Genomic DNA, 21,896 nt, shown 5'->3' on the forward strand with positions numbered 1-21,896 from the left:
TGGAAAACAATTCTGGTGTTGGAGTGCGCTTTCATATCGAGAATGCTTTGTTTTAGGAATATATATATATCTATATATCTATATATATATAATTACCTACTGGCGGACGCCAGTAGGAATATATAGTTAGGACCTAGTTAGCATAGGAAATTCCGAACATTCTATTGGGAATAACTTTGGCGCCGATTAAGGGATCTGCCTGTAATTTTCCTTAAATTTGCCTCGCTGTGCTCCGCTCTTTCCCTGAAAGTTTCGGGGGGATTCGTCAAGCAGGGGCCGATAAAAAAGGGGGGTCCCAAAACGTGTTTTCCCCATGTTAATTTCCATAGGGACATTCTGACAAGGCTACAGCTCGAACGGCTGAACGGAATTATACCAGATTTGGCAAAATGGTAGGGACTGGTATGCAGCAGTGCCTTTTGTATGTTTGGTGTAAATCCCTCCAGTAGTTCTTGAGAACATTGAATTTGAAATTTTTTAAATGCATTTTTTCTATGGGACCTTTAGACACGGCTACAGCGCGAACGGGCTGAACGGAACTACACCAAACTTGGCAAAATGGTAGGGACAGGTATGCAGTAGTGCCTTTTCTATATTTGGTGAAAATCCTTCCAGTAGTTGTTGAGAAAATGAATTTGAGCAAATTATATATCTATATGCGCTCAACATTCTATTGGGAATAACTTTGGCGCCGATTGAGGAATCTGTGTGTAATTTTCCAGAATTTTGGACAGCTCCAATCCGCTCCTTACCTGAAAGTTTCGGGGGGATTCGTCAAGCGGGGGCCGAAATGGGGGTCCCAAAACGTGTTTTCCCCATGTTAATTTCCATAGGGACCTTTAGACAAAATGGTAGGGCCTGGTATGCAGATGTGCCTTTGCTATGTTTGGTGAAAATCCCTCCAGTAGTTCTTGAGAAAATTCAATTTAAAACTTTTCAAAAGGCATTTTCTATGGGACCTTTAGACACGGCTACAGCCCAAACGGCTGAACGGAATTACACCTAACTTGGCAAAATGGTAGGGACAGGTATGCAGTAGTGCCTTTTCTATATTTGGTGAAAATCCCTCCAGTAGTTGTTGAGAAAATTGAAATTGATCAAATTATAAATCTATATGCGCTCACCATACGAGCACCGTACGCGTACGGTACGCGTACGTGCGCGTACCCTTAAGTGCGCGAGCGAGTTTCTGATTGGCTGGCAGTCGACTGTCAACATTCCAAACTGTCCAAACCAGGAAGTGTTGGCCACCAGCTTGTTTTTCAGGAGAACTGAGGCACAAGAGAACCCAAAACAAGAGTGGGACCCCCCAACCCTCTAGCCCTTCTCAGGGGGTCCCAAAAGGACCCCCACGAGCAAAAAATAAATAAATAACTCACAGGGTATTTGCACCGTACGCGTAGGGTACGCATACCGTGCACGTACTCCGTGATTTTAAAAAAAAAAGGAATTTGCACTTGGTGGTCCTTCTGGGACCCCCTGAGAAGGGCTAGAGGGTCAGGGGGTCTCAACCCTGCCTTCTTTTCGCGTTTTCCACTCTTGTTTTGTGCTCTCTTGTGCCTCACTTCTCATGAGAAACAAGATGGCTGCTCAGGTGGTCCCAGAAGGATAATAACATATATAAACATTATCCGCTAATAGAATTAGCATTTACAAAACCTTTGAAATTTATTGAAAAAAAATATAGGTTTCACGCCTGATGTAGTTAGGAATTAGCATTTAAGAAACCTTGCAAATTCACTGCAAAAATAATAGGTTTCAAGCCTTATATAGTTAGGAACTGGCATTTCAAAAACCTTGCAAATTCACTTAAAGAACCATAGGTTTCAGGACTTATATAGTTAGGAATTAGCATTTAAAAAACCTTGCAAATTCACTTAAAAACCATAGGTTTCAGGCCTTATATACTTAGGAATTAGCAATTAAAAAACCATTGAAATTGCTACTATATAGTTAGTTGTACTAACTATATTTCGCGCCCCCGCAATCCACTGCTGATGATGTCACATATTACATCATTCATGACATGTTCAGTGACATCCCTGATGACATCACTGATGACATCTCAAATGACATCACTGATATATATATATATATATATATATATGTATTCACTAAGATACACTTAATAAGCCAGTTAACCAATCAATTTTTTTTTTTTAAAACATCCATTAAGACACTTATTTAAACATTCATTCTTCCATCGACCTTTACATATACATATATAAAATATATTTATTTTTCAGAAAGACACACATTCACTGGATGGTGTCATCAGTGATGTCATGAGTGATGTCACTGTGCAAGTTATAGTGAGTCCAACTAACTATAACGTGGGAATTTCAATGGTTTTATGTCAGTAAAATTTCCAGCTAACTATAACTGGTGTGAAACCTATGGTTTTTTCAGTGAATTTCATAGGTTTTTTAAATGCTAATTCCTAACTATATAAGGCCTGAAACCTCTGTTTTTTTCAGTGAATTTCAAAGGTTTTCCAATGCTAATTCCTAACTATATAAGACCTGAAAGCCCACCAGGAATCTCCAGTATGCGCCAGGGGACTGCATTGCAGAGAGGTGTAATGAAGCCACGCCCCTTTTTACACCTCTCTGCAACGCAGCCCCCGTGCATATTTGAAGAGGGGGAACTAATTCCCTTGCATACTGGGGGCCCTTGGGGGCCAACTAGCCCACCTGGAACCTCCAGTATGCACCAGGGGGCTGCATTGCACAGAGGTGTAATGAGGCTATGCCCCTTTGTACACCTCTCTGCAACTCAGGCCACTGGCGCGTTTGCAGAGGGGGGACTAATTCCCCTTGCATACTGGGGGGTCTCTGGGTCATATCTGCCCAAACACAGATATTCCGAACGATTGAAAATGACTTTTCTTGAGAAACATTTGGATTTGGATTATCATGTCCTATACTTTGGAATTTTTGACTGACTTTGAGGATGCTATAAATTACTCAAGTCTGCCCGAATTGTGTGGGTAAAATTGATACCTAGTCACTTTGAATAAGAATGTACTTATGTCCCGTCTAACATTTGGACGAAATATCTAGTTATATGACAACAGGATACCGACATAACTTGAAGGAAATAAGAACGCCCTGAAGAAGTTCTGTTGTACAGAACGAAACGTTTCGGCTGGCTGTGGTACATAAACTTAAGGAAAATAAAAGCATTGGAATATACACCAAGATTCAGCGCTTCAATAGGGACTCTAAGTGATATGATTTGATTGGACTTATTGTGCAAGTGGTGCTGTGGCAAACTTTGGAATATTCTCCACTACTCTCTACTACTTACGCTCTCCTATTCCACTACTCTCAAATACTCACTCTCTACTACTCATTCTCTACTACTCAACTACTCTCTACTACTCTCTCTCTTCTTCTCACTCCCTACTACTCACTATCTACTACTCTCTACTACTCACTCTCCACTACTCTCTCTCTCTACTACTCACTCTTTACTACTCACTCTCTACTACTCGCTACTACTCACTCTCTACTTCTCACTCTCTACTACTCTCTACTACTCACTCTCTACTACTCTCTCTCTACTACTCACTCTCTACTACTCACTCTACTACTCACTCTCTACTACTCTCTCTCTACTAGTCTCTACTACTCACTCTACTACTCACTCTCTACTACTCTCTTCTATTCTCTCTCTCTGCTACTCACTCTCTACTACTCTCTACTACTCACTCTCTACTACTCTCTCTCTACTAGTCTCTATTACTCACTCTACTACTCACTCTCTACTACTCTCTACTATTCTCTCTCTCTGCTACTCACTCTTTACTACTCTCTACTACTCACTCTCTTCTGCTCTCTACTACTCACTCTACTACTTACTCTCTACTACTCTATACTACTCACTCTCTACTATTCTCTACTACTCACTCTACTATTCACTCTACTACTCTCTACTACTCACTCTCTGCTACTCTCTCTACTGCTCTCTACTACTCTCTACTACTCACTCTCTACTCTCTATTACTCACTCTCTACTCTCTACCTCTCTCTCTACTAGTCTCTACCTCTCTACTGCTACCTCTCTACCTCTACCTCTCTACCTCTACACCTCTACCTCTGTACCTCTCTCTACACGCACACGTATACACATATATATATGCATATATATGCATATGCATTTATATATATGTATGTGTATGTGTATATATATATATATATATATACATACATATATAAACATATATAATGTGTATATCTATATAAATATAAATGCATGCATACATATACATATATGCATACAGATGCATTTTATTTACATGAAAGTTTAAAAAACACTAATAAAAGCAAAGCTAAAAAGCCACCTCATTACAAACAGAATGGCTTTAACTTAAACGAGGGCGAGATCTGTTGCATTTTCAATGCTTGTTTACTTTGGTTCCATCAAGAAGGCATTCATATGTGTCACACATTTGCCATAAATTCTGAATGTTAGCACTCTAGTTGCTCATTATATCACTGTAGTAAAGCTGCTGCTCACCTGGGAAGTCTGCTGCTGGTATTCAAAGTGCATGTTTCAGTCTGCATGTCAGAATTTTTTTAATGAAATAGAAGAGGATTTGAGAAGTCACTCAAAATGATCCCTAATTTTTCTTTCTGAAGCACTAATCATACTGTCTATGGCAAAATGAACCCACTCATGTGGTTCCTTTTTAAATTAAATGTTTCCAGACTTACCACTTCATTCCAATCAAGATGGCTTCTGGTGTGCCATACTTTTGTCATAAGTAAGACTGTTAGCGCTCTAGTTGTTCTTTAGAACACTGTGGGACATTCTGTAATTGGGCTATACTTGGGCTACATCTGGGTGATATTTGGGCTACATTTAGGCTCTTTAGTCTCTGGTGGCCATCTTGGGAGACTGTATGTCAGAATTTGTTTATGAAATTGAAGAGGATTTGAGAAGTCACTCAAAATGTGCCCTAATTTTTCTTTCTGCAGCACTAATCATACTTTCTATGGCAAAATATACCCCCTCATTTTGTTCCATTTTAAATTAAATGTTTTAAGAGTTACCACTTTATTCCAATCAAGATGGCTTCAGGTGTGCCATACCTTTGTAATAAGTAGGACTGTTAGCGCTCTAGTTGTTCTTTAGAACACTCTGGGACATTCTGTCATTGTGCTATACTTGGGCTACATCTGGGTGATATTTGGGCTACATTTGGGCTCTTTTGTCTCTGGTGGCCATCGTGGGAGACTGCATGTCAGAATGTTTTAATGAAATAGAAAAGGATTTGAGAAGTCACTCAAAATGTGCCCTAATTTTTCTTTCTGCAGCACTAATAATACTTTCTATGGCATAATATACCCCCCTCATTTTGTTCCTTTTTAAATTAAATGTTTTAAGAGGTATTGAAATGTTAGTGAGCTAGCCTGCTGGGCAGGCAAACCGTGTCTAACACTATCAGCTGACAATAAAGAAATTGCTGCCAAATGACACAGCGTCGACTTTCCTTTGCTGGAAGAGTGGCTCATATTTCGGACCGAGTTTCGGAAGTCCGTAACGCCAAAGCGCCCTTTGATCTGGAGGCGGTAGGCTAACCAAAGCAAACGTGGAGTCTATATATATATTTATATACACACACATATATATATCCAATTTCCACTCTCTACGTGATTTGTATTCACGCCCAAAAAAGACGAGAGAGACCGGCTCTTGAATTCAACAGCAGCCGCTGGTAACTTTATTGATTTTTTCTTTTCAAGTGCATTGCTGTGCCCTCCACCAAACACGTTTTGGCGATCCCAGTCGCCTTGCTCGCTGGTCAACTAGTGCTCACACTCCCTCTAGGTTTTAAACTTAGTATTACCAATCCCTGGTCGCCATCAATTTCATAAAAACAAACAACAGACTGGAGCAAGCATAAACTTGTCCATAGCCTGAAAGACAGACTCCATTATTCGCGACTTATCTTAAAAACATCACATGCCATTATATCAAAAATGTCATTATAAAACACATCTTATACAAAATGTATATGCATAATAAATTATACATACAAATAAATTAGTGTTGAAAAGCCGATACCAATTGTTGTATAGTATAGATACAGACAATAGTTTTCTCTCTCTTATTCAATCGGACCATGATGACATTAGGAGTGTTTCTAGGTCCTCTTTACAGTATATCGCTTGCTTGTTGCTTTAATATTGTAGATGGCTGCCATCGCAATGTGCAAAAAACAATCTTATTGTGCCTAAATAAAGTGCATAAGTGCAGAACAGTAAATAAACTCCCAGCCGGGAGTTTAGTACATCCTAAATATTCAATAAAACCATTGAATTCATAAACAGGGGATCAGGGTTAAATAGGCAGAATGAATATAATTAGCAATCATTTTCTTTTGACTGTACAAATACATATAATCTTCCTTAGAAAAACTCCAGCAATCTAAACTTTCAATATTACACACACCTTGAAATTACAGATGAGCGAGACTACTTTCAATCCTTCCACTACTTAGATCAAAAATGCAGATATTGATGTAATACACATCAATCCATCGTGGTTACCTAAGTTTCCTTTCAACTGAACCTTCTAAATGTATCACCGTGCTGGTCATAAACCCATCCATTTCCAACCCAGCTCAAAGCCACTCTGGCCAAGCTGTATTATGAAATAAATAAATTTAAAACCATGCCGTAATAAATATGATAAATATCTAAAACCAATCTCAGTGGCTGTTATTCAGAATTTTATACATCTATAAATCTCCATTATCTCTTGCTAGGCCCATTCTTTCATAGATAGTGGTACAAATCTTCACAGATGTTAAGACCACGTGGGCTTTTAGTCTCCAGGTCCACTATGTATTTGGTCTCCAATCGGCATAGCTGTTTCTCTCTATCTCCACCCCTTTTGCTTCTTGGAACGCTATCTATTACGAAATACTGCAACCGATTCAAGTTGTTCCCATGTTCTAGCCACAGGGTATGTAGGGTCAGAATTGACCGTGGCTCGCAGGTGCTGCAATATTCTAGCTTGCACTGGTAATTTTGTGCTGCCGACATACTTCAACCCACAAATGCATTTCAACACGTACAGGGCATATATATATATATATATATATATCTCAAATTCCATAATCCTTCTCCATCCAAAAAGATTGAGCACTTGTGGGTTCACCGGAGCTCACGCTTTATTCCAGCCGACATTAGCATAACTGCCTTTATCAAATGCCTCTGTCACAGGTGTTACAAGTGTCCGCAGGCATAGAGGGATGTCCCGATCTGGGCACTCTGAGTCTGTTTACTGCAGATAGTCTACAGTAAGTATATATATATATATATATATTGCCTACTGGCGGTCGCCAGTAGGTAGTTATAGTTAGGATTGTTTTCTACAGGAAATCCCCAACATTCTATTTGGAATAACTTTGGCGCTGGTTGAGGAATCTGCCTGTAATTCTCCTTAAATTTGCCTCGCTGCGCTCCGCTCCTTCCCTGAAAGTTTGGGGGGGATTCATCAAGCGGGGGCCGAGATAAAAGGGGGATCCCAAAACATGTTTTCCCCATGTTAATTTCCATAGGGCGGTTGGACTCAATTTTAGCCCGAACGGCTGAATGGATTTCCACAAAACTTGGCAAAATTGTAGGGACTGGTAGCCCGATGTGCCTTTGCTATGTGTCAAGATATGTGCTCCAGTGGATTTTGAGTAATTTAGGTTCAAAAAAATATATATATCTGCGCGGAGCCTAACCACACATCTGATCTGATTGGCTGTCAGCACTTCATCCAAGAAGTGTTGGCAGCCATCTTGGGACCAATATACATGATAGCACCTCATTAAAAAGCATTGTAGTTAATAGAGGGTTTTAGGACTTTAGTTACATTATAAATCATTTGTTGATGGTACCATACTCATTTTAGGAATTGTGGTGTGTTCTAAGGTGATTTTACCATGTGAAAAATCCTTCCTCTGTGATATCATAAATCATGTTTGAAAGAAAACTAATATCTCATGATTTTCCCACAGTGGTTTGGAAGGGGATCTATAAGCTAAACTGAAAGCATATTTTCTGTAAATTCACATTATCTTTCTCAGTCATGTGAGAATGAAGTCTGACATTCTCAGTAAAACATGTACATCCAACAAGGACAGCGACTGTCAGTTGATTCCTTTGTGTTCTACTGCAGCCTCCTAGAGTGTTCTAAAGAACAACTAGAGCGCTAACAGTCCTACTTATTACAAAGGTATAGCACACCTGAAGCCATCGTGATGGGAATAAAGTGGTAACATACGACTTAAAAACTACTAGTCTCCCTTCACTGTCTGTTTTTGTAGTTTCTCAGGTGCCACAGATGTATCCTCAGTTAAATTTGCAAAAAACCTTTATTGAAATGTTAGTGAGCAAACCTGCTGGGCAGGTGAAACGCGTCTAATGCAATCAGCTGACAATAAAGAAATTGCTAAGAAACGACACAGCGTCGACTTTCCTTTGCTGGAAGAGTGGTTCATATATAGATATATACATATATATATATATATATATACATATATATATATATATATATATATATATATATATATATATATATATATATATATATATATATATATATATATATATATATATATATATATATATATCCAACAGAGACTTCCCACACCTTCTCATGCACCCCAGCCGGTAGCTCTTCAAAGACGGGAAACGGACACCAGAGTTTCGTGGTGAAGCAGGTCTTTTATTTAGTTACAGCTTCAGGTCAGACGCGTTTCGAATAAAGATGTATTCTTGTTCAATTATATATTTATATATATATATATATATATATATATACACACACACACATATATATAAATATGTGTGTATATATATGTATATATATATATATATATATATATATATATATATATATATATATATATATATATATATATATATATGTGTGTGTGTGTGTGTGTTTATATATATATATAGTGAATAGTGAATGGCAATTCTAGAGCTATAAAATGTCCCATGCATCCTAAGAAGTTTGCAACTGTACCATTAGTAAAACTGCACTATATAGATGCTTCACTTGATGGATTGATAACTAAATCTACAGATGAGGTTGTGACATACATATAAAGGTGTATGTAGCATAAAACTGATGTCTGTGAAATAAATGCACACAATGCACAAAGTTCAAAGCATTGACACTTTGTGGTTATGTAGACCTTATAAACAATTGTAACAATGTATTTACAAATTGTGATCTACCCAAAGATCTTGGGTAATCTGTGAGGTACTGCATTCTAAAGGGCATGAGCTAATTGTATCTTCTCATTTTCAAAATTAGATAAACGCATTGCATGTGTACTAAAAGTAAAATATTGTTTTTATATTATTGTAGAGAATATTTACTCTGTTCTGCTAACTCCATAAATGCTCAACTTTTTCTAAATTTGTTCACTGCATTTGTGTGTTTCTCAACAGATAGCAAATGTAATTTTGAACACAATAACTGTGGCTGGTTTGAACGTTTCAGTTCAGATGGCTTTGATTGGATACGAAGTTCCAGCAATGCACTTCCTTCTCAAATCCAAAACCAGGCTCCACCCCGAGATCATACATACAATCACACACAAGGTAAGTAAGAGACTTTCATACACATTGACCGTTTTGTTCACTTGCAGGCAATGTGGAAGTACTCCAATTGTTAGTGCTTATATAAAAAATTAGCAGTGATTCTTTTTATGGGACATCCATCTCTTTCTCTGTCTATATACATATCAGTAGCAATAGCCCCTCTGTAGTTATAGTTAGGGTTACCAGAGAAAGGAATTTCTTGCATTTTTGTCTGTTAATTACGTTGCACCTGTTTGGCGAATCTTTGCAAAACTTTACAGACCTATTGCACGCATTACATTGGGGAAGGATTTACATTTTGGCAGTGTTTGATCAAGGGGGTGTAAAGAATAAAGGGGGGGTCCCAGAAACATTTATATTTCATGCAGTGGCAAAGCAGCTGAGCGGTAGTGTTAGATCTTGCATCCTTGGCATCGGTTTCCCCTGTATTTTATGCCTTTGCCTCCTGTGGTTTTACTGTGTGTTGAACTTCATTTTTGCTGGTATAGATGCTTTGGGCACTTTTCCACTGCTGTTCAGTGCCAAAGTGCAAGTGTTCCCACTGTAAATTGTTGCCTTGGATTAGTGTTTTCATAATTAACCTATTTGGTTAACTGTTAAGTCAATAGTACAGAACACTGTGTGTGCCCAGGGCCAGTAAACCAAATACTGCTAGTGTGCTTGCAGCACTGATTGTGCCACTCACACAAACAGACTTGCAAAAAGGTCATAGGCCTGCCACTGCAGGGTCTGTGTGCAGGCTCTACTGCCATGTTAACCTGGCAAGTGCACCCACTTGCCATGCCCTAACCTTTCCTTTTCTTACACACGAGGCACCCTCAAGGTAGACCCAAGGTACCAATGTGGGCAGAGTGCAGTGCATGTGAAAGGTAGTACATGCCCTGATGTGTATGGCATTTCTTGATAGTGAAACACTACCACTTTTGTTTCTCACTATTGAAAGGCTTTCTGTTCCAGAGGTTCAGCTCGTGAATCCACGCATGCGCTGAGAACAGACACTACCTGCTACCACTTCACCGGAGCTTGAGACGCCGAGTCTGCATTGCCGGGTTCACGGCCGCTGTCCGCCGTCTTGTAGTGACCTTTGGCGGTAACAACTTCAGCAAGCTCTGGCAACCTTCTGCAGAGGATCCTCGGTGCGTGTGCGTGTGCAGCAGGGGAAAGACGGGAGACGGGAGAGAACAGCTGCTCACGGACCGTGCCCTTACGCTCCCACGCATGGTGCTTGCCAATTCATCTTGAGTCTCCCAGCTCCCAGTCCACAGCCTCTGACCCAGCCCCCACCGGGTCTTTGAGGGGAGGAGAGGACCGGGCGCGGCGCGCCGAAGCGGTCCTGGTGCAGGGGAGTCTTGAAGCAAGTTTTCAGCTTGGAGCAGAAAAGCAGGTGATGGCGCATCTGAGCCGTACCTGACAGCAGAGGTTCCTGTGTCCGAGCTGCCCGAGATTGATGTGCTGGGGGCCAGGTTACGGTGATCTACAGTCAGCAGTCGGACAGCCCAGCGGACCTACCGCTTCCACGTTCCTCCTCCTCCTCCTCCCTCCTCTCGGACGGTGCAGGCTGAGCTAGCAGCAAGAGGTGAGCGTGCGCCCCCCCAGCTCCCCCCAACATCATAGCCCTCTTGCTGTCAGGTCCGGTTGCGCGATTGCTTGCAGAAAAAGCGGCAAGGGGAAAGGGTAACAAAGGGAAACAAAGGGGGCAAAGGAAAGGAAACTTAACCCAAAAAAAACCCTCCACCTTAAGCTCCAGCCTCAATCTTCCACCCCATTTCAAGCCCCTCAATCTACCAACCCTCACCCTTACGCTTAAGCACCAGCAAAAATAGAGCCAGAGAAGCGAGAGGGATTCGAGGATCAGAGGCGTAAAAGGCTCAGAGCTCGAGTCAGAAGTTGGCCAGAACTTTTGTAGAGGAGGCAGCAGCAGCTGCAAAGAGCCAGCAGCTTGCAAAGAGGCATAAGAAGACATAAGGAGACACACAGAGACCCAGGATAGAAAGGGCAGAAGGGCCCGAAAAGGGACAAAGGGAAAAGAGACAAAGTGAAACACCAGAAACACTAGAAATGAGGTCTGGGAGGCAAAGGGACAACACGGCCACCACAACCCCCCCGAAAAGGCTAAGGAAAACAAAGAAGAAGCTCAAGAAGGACTTAATGGACGTGAGCGATGGAAGCGGAAGGGACCGGGGAAAGAATGAAGTAGAGGAAGGATCCTCCTTGGTCTCCCCCTTGCTCACTAATCCTGGAGGCTCCAAAGCTTACGAACACCCACGCAGTACCAACAGCAGCAAACATTGCTTTCAACCAAAAATCTACACAAAATTCGCATTCATCAAAGACCCTAGTGCAGCCCTCTATCTTAATAGTGCCAACATAATTGACCTACCATCACCACTTAACCCAACCAAAGTACACAGAATAACCTCAGAAAAGCACAAGTCAGAACGAGTGGGGATGGAGGAAAGGAACCAAGCTAATCCCCAAAAGAGGGACCTCATCTCTGACCACAAGGCCCAAACTGCAATCAGCGAGGAAGCGAGCATAGGACCACCGGGGGAGGAATTAGTACTGGTTGACGGACAAAGACAAGAGGGGGACGATTCAAACACAGGAATAACAGCGAAGGGCACCACGCAAGACCACTTAAATGAAATAACAACGGCAGACCTAAGGGACAGAACAACCGCAAACCACGTATCAAAGGCGATTATGGGGAGGTATCATATAACCTTCACAAGCCCAACAAGACAAAACGAACTATAAAGTGGCAAAGAAGAGGACAGTCATGAACACCGCACACCCCAGAAGAGAACCAAAGGTCCACCAGGAACCACTGAGGGTCATTGCGAACCAGATATGGCAACTAAATGGGGGCTCCAGGACCTGCCCCCTCAGGTCGACCCGAGCAAACTTTCCCCGAACACACATCAAACAACCCAAAAGGAAACAACACCCTGCAAACATGCAAGGAAAACGACAGTGATTGATCAAGCAACGCTTGCCTTCAGGGACATGAAAGAATCTTCTGCCTGGGCGGATCCTGATGAGGCCGGGCAATCAATTAACACAACAAAACAGGAAACAAGGGAACACGGCCAGTGCTCGCCTCAAACTAACGACCAAGCACACGAGAAATGTGATAAAACTGACCCACAAAAGGACGGAGCAGATCAAAGGTTCGCCCCACTACTAACCGGTACAAAACGATCAGAGCCAACCAGCCGCTCATGACATACTACATGACATACTACCCAGCACAGGACTTACAATACCGAGGCTAAACGACCTTGAAACCTCGTACCTTACTCTGGAAGAGTGGGAAGAACTGGTTGCATCCTACCCAGCAGAAACAGAACGAGAACTGCAAGGAGAGGGTATCCGCGATAATCCAGGAAAAGAAAGACCAAAACCCAAGGAAGACATTTGGGCATCCCTCCTGCAGACAATGCAACTATCAGTAAATGCCATTCAATACCAATCTGACAAGATGGACCTGCAGCTCTCTGTCCTCAACTCCCTGGCAATATTTGTTTCTAATATTGATGGCAAGCTAGCCGAGCTAAATGGCATGATAAAAAGAGCACAATCCGAGACTCGATTAATAGCTTCAAACTGCTCTTGTTTCACCATAGTGGACAAACTGGTAACGCTTCCAACAGCATTGGACAACCTCCTATATGATATAAGGACGGCAGTCAAAAACAACCATCCACTCAATCACACGGAGAGAAGGCAAGAAACCACGCCATCCGTGCTAGAAGAAATACAGACTATAAAGCAGGAGAACTCAAAGACACCCACAGACCCATTCCCGCTCAGGAAACAACCAAACAATAAGAATACACTGGCCACTAACAAACAACAATTTGAAGAAACTCAAACTCCCGTCACAGAGAGTACAGCGCTCTCTGTTAAAAAGAACCAAAAAGACGGAGTATTAACCCCTCCTCAAAAAGGAAAAGTGGGAAGAAAACAGAAAAGGAAGGGAAGAAACCAAAGGAAATTGACAGGGGTTATAGCATGGTGCAAGGACCGGAGCAGTGATCAACCAGCAGTAAACACACCACAAGCCAGTCAGACTGCGAAGGGCGACGTATCAGCGCGCGAGCACACCACCACGGAAAAGAAAGGACCTGGGACAAAACTTGGAATAGACTCGGCACCGAAGATAAGTTCCATCAACAGCACCTCGACCGAAAGCAAGAAAAATACTTCGAGCCCGCCACAAGCAGCCAAGAAGACTGGCAAAGACCGAAAAGAGGCACAACTCACAAACAGCCACAGACTCACCTGATAGACAAAATCAAAAAAGAACCGAACAGAGCACTCAAAACCACACCAAAAATCCCACGAAGAAAAGGGAGGAAAAACAGCCTCAAGCAACCCCGAGCGGACTGCTATAACGAGGGAAAATACACCCAAACAAGAATTGCAGGAAACCAACAAATCGAACGACCAACGCAATGTAGCAGGACCCAAGGAACCTTCCAACCAAAGAGAAACCCTAACCAACACCACTGAAAATACTCAGCTGCACGATAGAGGACAAGACGGTATTACCACACTAATATTCCACCCTGAGTACCAATCAAGAGGCCCAATGGACATCCTAAATAGGGGAAATATATTACGGATGCTGAAAACCATAGACAGCCTCAAAACTATATCATCAGCTGACTTGGAATCAGTGGAATTTATGGAAATCTTGAGGCAACCCGGAGCAGAATCAACAAAAACAGTATGGGTCACAGGAGAACTCCCCAAGAGAATATTAAAAGAAAAAGAAAAGTTTGACTCTTGGGGAATTAAATTAGAACTCTCTTCTCAAACAAGATATCCAGACCCCTTATTATACAACAGTCAACAAAAGAAAACAAAAGAGCTATCTATCAAAAAAACTGTCCTAAGAGGAGCACAAAGCAAAACACCAGAGAACCTAGTGTACTTAGACCAGTCTGACACCAGAATACTGGCCAACGATAGCCAGCCCTTATCTAACTGGAGCTGGCTCTCAAGGACCATAAACGCAAAAGAGTCAAATCAATGACAAAACAATACAAAATTAACGAATTCCACCAGTACACTTAGCTTATGCTCATGGAACATCAACGGCCTAAGCGACAAGATCTCAGACTCGGACTTAAACTCCTACTTGACAAAATTTACTATCATCTCTCTGCAAGAAACTTGGTCCGAGTCTCCACCAGCGCTATCAGGATACAATCTGATCTTTCAACCACCTACTCAGAGCTCAGTGTTCGGCCACAAGAAAGGTGGTCTCGCCATATACTGTGCGCTTTCAGTGATAACGAAGGCCACCCCACTAGACTACAACATAGCCGCCCCAAATGCACTGCAAGCGATACGACTGTCATTCCGCGGGCAAGACACAAACGAGGACATCATCTTAGTAAACCCCAGGGAGAAAAAGAAGGGAGCACAACAACTGAAGGAAGAACTCGTAAAACTATTGAAAACCGAGAACACAAATAGCCTAATTATCACAGGGGACTTCAATCTAAATATGCTTAGCACCTTGGATCCTCAAACCAAAGACGACGAGGACCCGTTCGCCTGGGAGTACAACCACCAAGACTGCACCTCGGGAGGCAGAACCACAAAAACATCAAGGAGCCTGCTGGCCAAATTAGAAGAGCTGGGCCTTAGGGCACTCAATGGTAGATTTTCAGGCGATCGACCGCAGTCTGCAACATTCCACAGTACACTGGCAAGCTCTACAATTGACTTTACCTTCCTTTCTCGCAGCCTGTACTACATGGTAAGAGATTTCCACATCAGCCCAATGGATTACAGTGACCACCTGCCCCAGGAAACAACGATAATCACACCGACAATACCAAATTCGCCAGGCGCCAACAACCTGGGTACAGACTTTACAACAAACGAAAAACGGGTAAAATGTAAAGTTACCGACCCACAAAACCTTTTAGAGCAAGCGAAGCACGCTCTCCAGGAAGCGCAGTTCGAATCATCAAACCTGATAATACGCTGGGAGGTATTCACAAAAAAAATGAAAGACATCGCTGAAAGAAAAGTGCATACAAAGCGAGTAGGCAAGACCAGTGATGCGATACACAAGAACCACTATAACTTCCGAAATGATACCAATCTAAAAAGACTGAAGACACAAATTAATCACACTCTGCGAAGAGCAAAAACAGATCCCTCCGCCTACCAGGCTTTAAGACAGTTAAAAGGCGACCGAAGGAAATTAATATGGCAACTAAAAAAGGACGCAGATGAGACATTCTGGGGAAAACTCCTATACGACGCCAAGACAAACAACAGCGCACAGTTCTGGCAAAAGATTAACGGCCTGATCAACCAGCAAAGCCAGGCGATGGAATCCCATGTGATGGAAGATGCTTGGACAACCCATATTAGCACACACTTCTGCGACACCAACGAAACACGGAAAGAAACTGACAAAACCAACATCAGGAGCAAAGAATACTTGCCTCCACTTAAAGAGTCCTTGACAACCAACGAAGCACTATCAATTACGGCTCTACAAATAACTAATAGGATTTCCAAAGGGAGAACAGAGGGAGCTCCAGGCCCCAATGGAATACCCCCAATAATATTCAAGCAGGCACCAGAATACTGGGCACCTACTCTAAAACCAATGTTTGAAAAAATATGGCAGACTGCGACAATTCCACGATCATGGAGGGGAGCAATAATCTCACCAATATATAAAAAAGGTGACAGGAAAGATCCAAGAAGCTATCGGTTAATTGCCTTATTAGACAACGAAGCAAAATACTACGCTGGCCTCTTACTTCAGGAACTGACATTATGGGCGGAAGAAACCTCAGCAATCCCATCCAATCAAACAGGCTTCAGAAAAAACATGGGGACGACCACAAACATCATTGCCTTGTCACTCCTGATCGACTCAGCTCTAGAAGGAAAACAACCCTTGTACCTGTGTTTTATTGACTACAGCTCCGCCTTCGACTGCGTAAACAGAAACCTGCTGTGGCAAAAACTGGAGAGAATGAAAATTCCAGCAACACTACTGAACCAACTAATCCTCCTGCACAGCGACACTTGGGTCCAGGTTAAACTAGGTACCGGCAACTTTTTAACTAAGAAAATTCCAACTAACACAGGAGTAAAGCAAGGATGTGTGCTAGAGCCAACTTTATTTAATCTCTTTATGGCCGACCTATCTACCACACTAAACGAAAACAACTCTCATGCGCCAAAACTGGGGGGCACTCAATTGTCTAACTTATTTTATGCTGATGACTTGGTGCTAATCAGCCGTACCCCGATCCGCCTACAGCGGCTTCTCGACATCACCGCACAACACTCCAAAACAAATAAACTCAGTATTAATTATTGTAAAACAAAAGTAATGCGCCTCAACTATTGCAAGAAGAAACCAACATTCAGTTGGAACCTGGATAAAAATAAACTGGAAGTCACAAATAAATATTGTTACTTGGGAGTGACTATTTATCATAGAGGGAGCTTCAAACCGCAATGCGAGGAGATAAAAAAGAGAGGCTTAATGATAGCTGTATCTCTAAGGAACTTGAAAAATAAGATCATCGGCCCAAGCTTCACCCCACTCCTAAAACTGATACAAGTCAAACTGATACCATCCATTACATACGGTAGCGAAACATTGAGAGGCAGATATACCGGAACCTTAGAAGGAGTAATTACGAGAGCAATGCGGATGATGTTAAGCCTCCCGAGATACACTTCTCCGGCGCAGATCCGACTCGAATTTGGGCAAGTTAAGGAAGAGCTTGCTCGCAAGGGAGCATACCTTAAGACCTGGCACAAAATTAGCAGAGGGGAAGCAAACACCCTCAACTCACTCCTCTGGAAGGATCTACAAAGCAAAGACAACTGCCCAGCAAGACTCTTTCTAGAGGATGCAATTAAACAGCTGGGGGCAAGCCAACTATGGGATCTGCAAGGGAGCCTGGCAGGTTTTAAAAAAAACGTAAACAATATAGTTAGGAAAGAATCCCTCCTACAAGACAAAGCATCACTAACGGAGAGAGCACATGGCTGGCTGACAGTACAAACCTACAATAAACTCACACCACAGGCATACCTTCTGACCAGCTTCACTAAAAAAACAAAAGAAACATTCCTAAAATTACGATTAGGAGTATTACCCTCAGCTGACCACATGGCCCCTTGGCTGCGGCCCCCAAAACCGTCAAACTGTGGCCTGTGTGGAACTCATGAGGAAAATATAGTACATCTCATTACCATCTGCAAAGAGCTGCAGCAAGATCGCAGGAACCTACTGAGACCCCTATTCATAAAAAAAGGAATCAGGACGTGCAGACAAGCAACTCTGGCTTGCTTCAGAGGCGATGAAGTGTAAATGGCTTGCCGACTGGTAAAATACCTCGGAGCTGTAGAAAGCAGAATCAACACAAAGAAAGAACAAACGGACAAGGACAGCACACCCTCAATACTGTGAGTGCCAAAACATCAAGACAGCTCAGAGACTTAAACTGAATTAAAACACTGGCACACTATAACTAAAAGTTATGAACATTCAGGGCAAATGCCAGCTAGTCTTCCAAAAAGGAATAGGCACTGCAATACTTAACTATGTATAGAAATGAGGGTCAGGACTGACAAAAGAAACCCTCTCCGCAGAAGGACACAAGCACCTAACGGCAGACGGACACTCCGTTCTTTTTAACTTTTTTTTAAACTGCACTTTGTAACATAGCTCAAATTGAATAACTCCATCATCTATGCTGCTACAAATATTTTTAATACTTTCCTTTTTTACTGCTAATGGTTTTTGTAATGGTTTTTATTAACTGTACAATAAAGTATTACTTACATAGGATAGAATGGGTGTTTATTGTTTATATACCATCTTATAAATATAAGTTCCATGGAGACAAGATAGGAAGGTCAAGTTTAGAATGGCTGAACTCAGAATATAAAGATACATTTTTTTAGTAAGGATAATTTTTACTTTCCGTGTTTGAAAATACCACTTTTAGAAAGTGCCCATTTTCTTGTGTAGCTATCCAGTGCGCCTCTGGTAGGTTTGTGTATTGACTGTCTAGCTTTTGAATGACAGGGTCTGTGGAGGTGCATTCTGTTCAGACAGCCACTTGGGGGGTGAGGTGTGCCCTGCCTTTTGACGGTGAGTCAGGGCTGGGCTGATTAGACCTGGGCTGCAATCAGAGTAGAGGGAGGAGATTTCTTTCATACTTGAATGTGCCTAGTCTGCCTTGGACAATGCTGTCTCCAACGCCTGCCGGGCAGCTGCACCAGAGAGGTCAGAGCTGAGTTATGCTGGGCAAATAGGTTCTCCGCCACCAGAGAACAAAGGAATTTGTGCTATAAAAAGTGAGACCCCGGAGAAGCTGGTGGAGAAGTACTGCCCATTTGATGTATGCTGCCTTGGGTTGGCCTGCAGTAGCTGTTTCTGCCAAAGAGAGGAACTGTGTGTACATCCTGCTTGACAAAGTATCTCCAAGGTCTTGAGGTACAGCTTGCCCCCTGTTCAAGTAGTCTCAGGAACAGCAAAGACTTCATCCCGTCCTTCTGGGTACCGTCTCTGGAACCGCTGATTTCCACCACAGCAGAAGAAAAGAGCAGCCGACTCTGTCACAGGATCCGTCTCTGATTCCCTGTCCTGCAATCACCACAGAAGGCACTGCCGCACTTTGCACCACATCCCTGGTCTCGCCAACGCCCCTGAGCATGAGCGAGCTGTTGCCTGTGGGCACCTCACTCTGCACTGCCTTGTTTCACTCAGCCTGGACGTCACCGACACTGTCGCTGCCTGCCCGAACATCAACCCGCTCCGTGACCTGCACCGTGACCTGCCAGCACTGCATCGAGCACCGCCGATCACTCTGCATTGTAGCCTTGGTCTCACTAACACTGACACTGCTCGACATTTGCCACTGAGCCTCTGTCTGCACCGAGCTTCACTTCACAAGGCAACCACAATGGTTGCCTCGACCGACTCGAACCAAAGGTATCACCTGCAACAATAAAGGTACTGTCCACAAGTTTGTCGATGCTACAGCTGACCTATACCAACGCGGTCAGCTGGAATTGTTAGACCCTATTGTTTTCAGCATCGCGCTATCCCTGGACAGAGCTGCCTACTTGGAAGAGCTGTGTTTTTTAGATATTTCTGCAATTTAAAGGTTATCTTGCACAGAACCTCTTTTTCCAATATTGTACGTTGGATTTTTGTCGTGTTTGGTCTTATTGGTTTAGATAAAGATTTGATATTTTTCTAACTAATGTGGTGTCCATTTGTAGTGTTTTCAGTCTGTTACTGTGTGTTTACACAAATGCTTTACACACTGCCTCTGAGATAAGCCTATCTGCTTGTGCCAGGGTACCAAAGGGGTGAGCAAGGGTTATTTTAGAAGTGTATCTTTCTTACCGTGACTACGAAGAAGAGTCCCTACTTGAACAATAGTGCAAACCATTGCCAATTGGAGATCCCATTTCTAACAGGGAGCAATAAAATGTCATTAGACTATATAGATGATTTTTTTTGCTATTGCCAATGAAGTTATAAGAGCCAATAACTTTTTTCATTTCTTATTTATCTTTATTCAGTCAATCTTGACCATAGAAACACAATTAAAAGCAGATACTGAGATTTCACACTTCAATAAAAATGTACTTGAATCACATTTAAGCTAAAATATTTGTACTACTTAAAATCGTGAGTTTCATTATTACAATTAGTCCTAGAGAATTGATCATACACAAATTTCCATGAGCCAACTACTTAGTGGTATCTGTGTAGCACAAATATAATTTATGTAGCAAGGAATCCCCCAAAAATAAACTAGACTGCATATATAAAGTTTCAGATTCACTACATGACCAACTGAAAGACCCATTTACAGTCCAATCCTAATGGAAACCAGTAAACAGATACATATACGTAATGGAAATAATGCGTCTTAATCTACAATATGTTAACTTTGCATGCTCTCTATCTCACGAAACATTTGCCCAACAAGCCAAAGAAAACTCATCTTCGTTCTGCATCCTTATGCAACAAAATTAAAAAGTGGCCTAACAGTGAGTTACACAAACTACTATTGGGAGGACATAATTGGCCACTAGAAAAAAGTACTAAACTCAATTTTTTATAACAAAAACAATGATTTTCTTTCATTCACTTTTGGCTTCATATGTAGGACAATCCTACTAAAAGTAGCAAGGAAACCCAAAAAACTAAACTAGACTGCATATGTAAGTTTAAAATTACTACATGAACAAATGAAGGACACATTTATTGACACATGATTATGTAAACAAATGCATAAAAAATATAAAAGATTAAAGGAAATCTGATTGCCATTTTGTAGTTATAGTCAGTATTCCCAGATATAGCAACTGTTTTTTTATATTCATCAGAATAAGTCTCAGCTGGTGTCATGGCAGATTGGAGAAGGGATTACCCAAAACAGATCTTTTAGGAGTATATATAGCTTTGTGCACTAACAAAGTGATTTGAACATCATATGTCTCTGTACAGGCAACCAGTGATGGTTGGTTAGCATGGGTGAAATACGGTCTATCACTTTGAGCCCAAGGGTCTGAGATTGTGTATTTTCCAAACAGTGATGTGGTATTTTAATGTTGACTTGCCGTTTCTAAATTTCCTAAACATACCAGCTCCATGAAAAGGTATGTCCTAAAACTGTGTATCACTGTTAAAATACATAATATGCGACAGACGTGCCACTTAAGTCAACATTGCCTTTGATCAACTGGAGTACTGTTTTGCAGTCTGCTACATAGAAGTAGTTTACATAATTCAATGCTTTCATTTTGGTGTATATATTTGGGGTAGTATATGTTGTTTTGTGCCTGTGATTATTAGCAGACAGAGGTCGAACTAGTGCCAAAGTTCTACAGTGATGATTGTAATTATGGGATCACAGTTCATTTATGTAGTAATCTGTTATGTAAGGGCTGGGATGAGGCTTTGTCAAGAATTGGTTGACATTTGTGACCTGCTGCATAGTCAATTTGTATGTATTTGATGTACATGGCACAAACCTACCTACATAGCAAAGGAGCACTGCACACAATGGGTTTATTATACTATATGTTGCTGATGAAGAGGGCTTTGAGAGGTGCAGACCATGGATACTACATCAGAGGAGTTAACATGACACCGGGATGTACTGGGGTCTGGCTTTTGGGCAGGGTAGATAAGCAAGGATACATTCCACACATATTTGGTCATAAATTGTTTGGTGGATGAAAAAACATTTT

At 41.8% G+C, this 21,896-nt stretch overlaps 1 protein-coding gene across 1 annotated transcript in view; it reads left to right on the top strand.

The window, feature by feature from the left end:
* MALRD1 (MAM and LDL receptor class A domain containing 1) overlaps window positions 1–21,896 on the top strand; it is a 2,333,045-nt gene that overhangs the window by 620,095 nt on the left and 1,691,054 nt on the right. The window contains exon 10 of the mRNA XM_086939858.1: window positions 9,465–9,617. Coding sequence (XP_086795984.1) covers window positions 9,465–9,617 — 153 coding nt within the window. The remainder of the gene's footprint in view (window positions 1–9,464; window positions 9,618–21,896) is intronic.

This window comes from Lissotriton vulgaris, chromosome 10 (assembly GCF_964263255.1).
Source record: "Lissotriton vulgaris chromosome 10, aLisVul1.2, whole genome shotgun sequence".
Lineage (NCBI taxonomy): Eukaryota > Metazoa > Chordata > Amphibia > Caudata > Salamandridae > Lissotriton > Lissotriton vulgaris.